The sequence below is a fragment of the Mixophyes fleayi genome, chromosome 2 (assembly GCF_038048845.1).
Source record: "Mixophyes fleayi isolate aMixFle1 chromosome 2, aMixFle1.hap1, whole genome shotgun sequence".
Lineage (NCBI taxonomy): Eukaryota > Metazoa > Chordata > Amphibia > Anura > Limnodynastidae > Mixophyes > Mixophyes fleayi.
Genome location: NC_134403.1, coordinates 272600447 through 272605127, shown reverse-complemented (window position 1 = coordinate 272605127; position 4681 = coordinate 272600447). Strand labels below are relative to the sequence as shown.

Genomic DNA, 4681 nt, shown 5'->3' with positions numbered 1-4681 from the left:
TCAGACCTGACTCTTGTACATCCAGTTCTAGTGAGTCCAGAGAACATTACTTCCGGGAAGACTATTGCTGAGTGAGGAGTGGGGGGCCTACACTCTGCAGTATCCCTTGCCAGAGTGCACCTAGATTGGGGATCTGGCAGAGGAATACGAGACATTGGGGTACCAGATAATCTGCCTGCCTCAGTACTGTTAGGGACTGATTTTGGAAGGCTATATAAATGAAAGTGATGTCATTTCTGTTGCACTGATGCAAACTAACCCTATTCAGATGGGCTCTGCTGACCATTATAACCTGAGTGCAAAAATATGTAATGAAATTTCATGTGATGCTGAAAATACTCATGCAGATTTACAGGTACCTGTGATGCAAAGGGAGGGATTATGTGCAAATATGTCTAAAGGTAATACTATTGCTGGAGAGAATAATGTTTTAAATCCACTGGGATTTGAATTTGATCAGGGCAAAATGTGTGCGATTGTGCCTAAATGTGATACCATGCCTGGTAGTGTTTTAGGTAGTCAGGTCGATTTACATGTGCCCAGTTCTGAAGGTGACCCAAAGTGCGAAAATGTGTTCAATGCCTTAGCAGTAGTGGACCGGAGAGCAGCAGAGAGGAGTTGTGCATTAACCAATGCATGTGTAGAAGGTAGCTCAATAGGACATAATCCCCTCCAACCCCCTCCCTCCCTGTAGTAATTGCAGGCTCAGGCAGTGATTTGAGCGACCTAAAGCTGTGTGTAACACTGACCATTTCAGAAGTGATACTTTCAAAGAAGAGCAACACACTAACCCCAGTCTATCAACAGTGAGGGGGAGGGTCAGTCAATCCTGTCTTGAAGGTGAGGAAGATTTTTTTTTGGAAAATGACACAGAGTATGTACACAGAGAAAAATGTGACAACTAGTGTCGTGGGCAGCACGATGGTTCAGTGGTTAGCACATCTGCCTCACAGCGCAGGGGTCATGAGTTTGGTTCCCGTCCATGGCCTTATCTGTGTGGAGTTTATATGTTCACCCTGTGTTTGCGTGGGTCTCCTCCGGGTGCTCTGGTTTCCTCTCGAACTCCAAAAACATACTAGTAGGTTAATTGGCTGCTATCAAAATTGACCCTAGTCTCTGTCTGTTTGTGTGTATGTTAGGAAATCTAGATTGTAAGCTCCAATGCGACAGGGACTGATGTGAATGAGTTCTCTGTACATAGCTGCGGAATCAGTGGCACTATATAAATATATGATGATGATGATGATGATGATATAACAAAATGGAGCTCAGTAGTCATTTTGATAGGCCTATCACAAGTAGTAAGGTGCTTCAAAATGTTGCTGTGTGTGTGTGTTATTGTGATAGGGAATTTAGACTGTAAGCTCTAATTGTGCAGAGACTGATGTTAGAACATCAATAATCTCTGGAATATAAGTATTGTGGTGGCGCTATACAGATAAACAATAATAACTTAATAAATAATACTTTGCTTCTGAATGGTAATGACTGTGCCAGAAAAAGTATTCATGTATTCACAGCGTAGCTAATGTCATGGAATGAATATCTGTGTAAAGGTAAAGATGAAGCAAATGGCAAACTAAGTAGGTACAAACATGTCCTCCAAGTGTATTGAAATTACCTGATTTCTGTACACTTATTAGTATTAAATGTCTTTGTTATTTAATTCTCCATATATGCGAACAGCCAGTCATTTACTAATAACAGAGCCCCTGTACCACTGAAATATAATGGAGTAGGTGGAGGGAATGTATCATGATCTTTCATATCCCCCTCACTTTTGGGTTTCATGGATAGTGCCATGTTCAACATACTATTCATCCACTCAATCATTCGAATGTTAACAACTGCACAGAGAATGTCTATATTTCAGCTCCTGTTTGTCCATGTGTAGGCATGGAATAACTTCCTGCACCTCTATTGGCAGTTTGGTTCACTTACCTTGTGCAACTATTCCAGTTCTGTCAAATTTGAAGGGTGCCTTCTTCCATCTGCTATTTTCAGATCTCGTCAATGGAATTTAGAGCTGGACTCAGTGCTAGTTACTGCATCTTATCTTAAATCATCCCTGGGTGCATTTTGCAGTGAGTTTAGAGTCATTGTGCTGCTGGGAGACCTTCAATGGCTACTCAGTTTAACATTGTGCTCCAAAACAGCCTGGTGCAGCCCAGCAACCCCAAACATCACTGAACTTGACTGTAGCAAAGGTGTTCTTTTTTCATTTTGTTTTCTGTAAATATAAGGATAATGTGCTTCACCAAAAAGCTTGGTTTTGGTCTCATCTCCTATCACAGCGCTGTAAACTTGAATCAAGTTTTCTCTTTCAAATGAGGTTGGCTCAGTGGTGGATCCATAGGGTGGGCAATTGGGGCAATCGCCCTCCCTAGCAGTTGCGGCTGCCTGCAGCATCACACTATATACATATCCTTGTCGGTTGAGAGGCAGAGATCCTGCCCGGCCATTCATTCCATGACATTAGCTACGCATTGAATGCATGAATATATTTTAAACAGTACCGGAGTAGCCGGGCAGCATCCTTTGCCCGACAGGGACATGTATATATTGTGCTGTCTCAGGCAGACCGCACCTGCTAGAAAGGAAAAAAGGGGGTGGACACTAAATCACCCCTCAAGAAAAATGCTAGGTACACCTTTGGTGGGTTGACTACAGTGCCATTGGACTTACACTTCCTAATAAAATTATGTACAATAGAAATTGGAACATCAAGGTCTCTGGAGACTGATATGTACAATCTTCTGTCTAACCTTGTCAGACAATTATCTGCATTTCTTTTCTCCATGCTCATTGCAGTATACAAAATGACACAAACAGGAGAATAAGTCCTTTTCAAGCTTGTTTAATGGGGGATTGTATATTACAGGCACTTGCTACGCACTACAGGTGAGTTCAGTTTTAATGTGATGGAGGATCACCTGCATGAAATCCAATTATTTTTTACTACTTCTAAAAGGTGCCATTAATTTTGTCATGCCTATTTATGCATTTCTGTGTGAAATAAGCTATAACTTGGTAAATGTTTCTACTTTTTGTGTTTTATTTCACTTCAAACCAAAGAAATACATATGTGGATACCAAAATATTTTTTTAATTTCAACAATTTTCTGCAAAAAAAGATGCATTATTAGAAAGAACTGCCAGGGTGCTAATAATTTAGTCCACAACTGTATTTTCATTTCCAGAACTATTTACTTATAGTTGACACAAGTCCATGGATTCCTATATCTTTCTGAAAAGGCCTCTTCCTATATATATACTTCAAAACCTGGTGAAGTTTAGGGTTAGTTATAATGATGACTATGGGACTTAGTGTTGCATATGAGGATGCTAGGAATATTCGAATATCATTCATGTCAGGGCTCACATTAGACAAAGTTAAGGTGTAAATCCACATAGAGTTATCCAGTCCAAACAGCACCACATAAAGGGCAACCAATAAAATGACAGCTCTTGAAGCTTTGTACTCAGCTGATCTCCTTTGACCTTTGTCTGAATTCCTAATTCCTTTCATATTTTTCTCATGTTGAAGCAAGATATACACCATGTAACTACTTGCCAACGTCATTAGTCCCACAATAAAAAAATCCCAAAGGGCAATAAATGTTCCATTGACAATATATGCAGTGTAAGTCAGAAAGTCAGTATCACAATATACCAAGTGAAGAGTATATTGTGAAGATGTTATATTTATCCTGGCATGAGCAATTAGAGCACTGAAAGTGTACAATGAGAGGTTGATGATCCAGAACATGAAAATAATGATCCACACATTTTGTGTCACCTTTTGTTTAAGATAAATCCAAACTCTAGATGTTGGGGAAATGAGAATACACTGATAACAACTAAGTAAAGTTGTGATACAAATAGACATGGCCCTACTTACTCTGTAAGTAAATATTACAAATTTGCACTCTGTGTCATCAAGCAAATCCTTTACACCTATGGCGTTCAAGGCTTGTGGTATGATACGAGAAAGGACAATAAGAAAATTAGCCATGGCCAACACTGTTAATATTATGTTGGTAGGTAGATGTTTCTTCTCAAAGATTTTGATGTAGGTAAATTGCAAAAGAATGAAGAGATTCCCTGGAATTCCGATTATCACAAGGAGGAAGAAACCTATCGCTTTCAGAAGAAGGTAAGGGTCCATCAGACCATATCAGATTGTACAGTATCTACAAAGTGAAATAAATTGAATGATGATGTGTGTTTATGTACAACATTGAATAGCATAAATGTAAAAAAGCAATGTTTCAAGTTTGACAGTAAATAATTCTGTTTCGAATCTTTTCAGAAAAACAACAGCTTTGTTAGAGCAACTTTCTAAAATTGAAAAACTGTAAAGTAAAATAATAAGTATTTGTATACATAATGTTTGATAGTGAAAGTTGTTTTATATGAAAATAGATGCAGTGCTAGTCCCATTCATACCTTATTGAAAACTTTCAACAAAAAACTTTGGGCTATGTATATTTAAAATAGGTGTGTTTAGGGGGTACACTTATCTATACATACCACACAGTTACATATATATTTTGGATATTGCATCAGTTTGTATTTTCGGTTAAGAGACTGTTATAAAGAATGCTAGATTAAGGGGCGGATGTAATTGCTAGCAATGTGCGATAGAGTGCATTTGAAACAGTCGCAAAGGCAGTCTGTG

The 4681-nt window shown here is 38.8% G+C and overlaps 1 protein-coding gene across 1 annotated transcript; it reads right to left on the bottom strand.

The window, feature by feature from the left end:
- Positions 1-2118: 2118 nt before the first annotated feature.
- On the bottom strand, positions 2119-4168 carry LOC142139933 (olfactory receptor class A-like protein 1). The gene is made up of 2 exons (XM_075197797.1): positions 3242-4168; positions 2119-2163 (listed from the first exon to the last, which is right to left on the bottom strand). The coding sequence occupies exons 1-2, from the start codon at positions 4166-4168 to the stop codon at positions 2119-2121; spliced, it is 972 nt and encodes a 323-aa protein (XP_075053898.1).
- Positions 4169-4681: the final 513 nt, after the last annotated feature.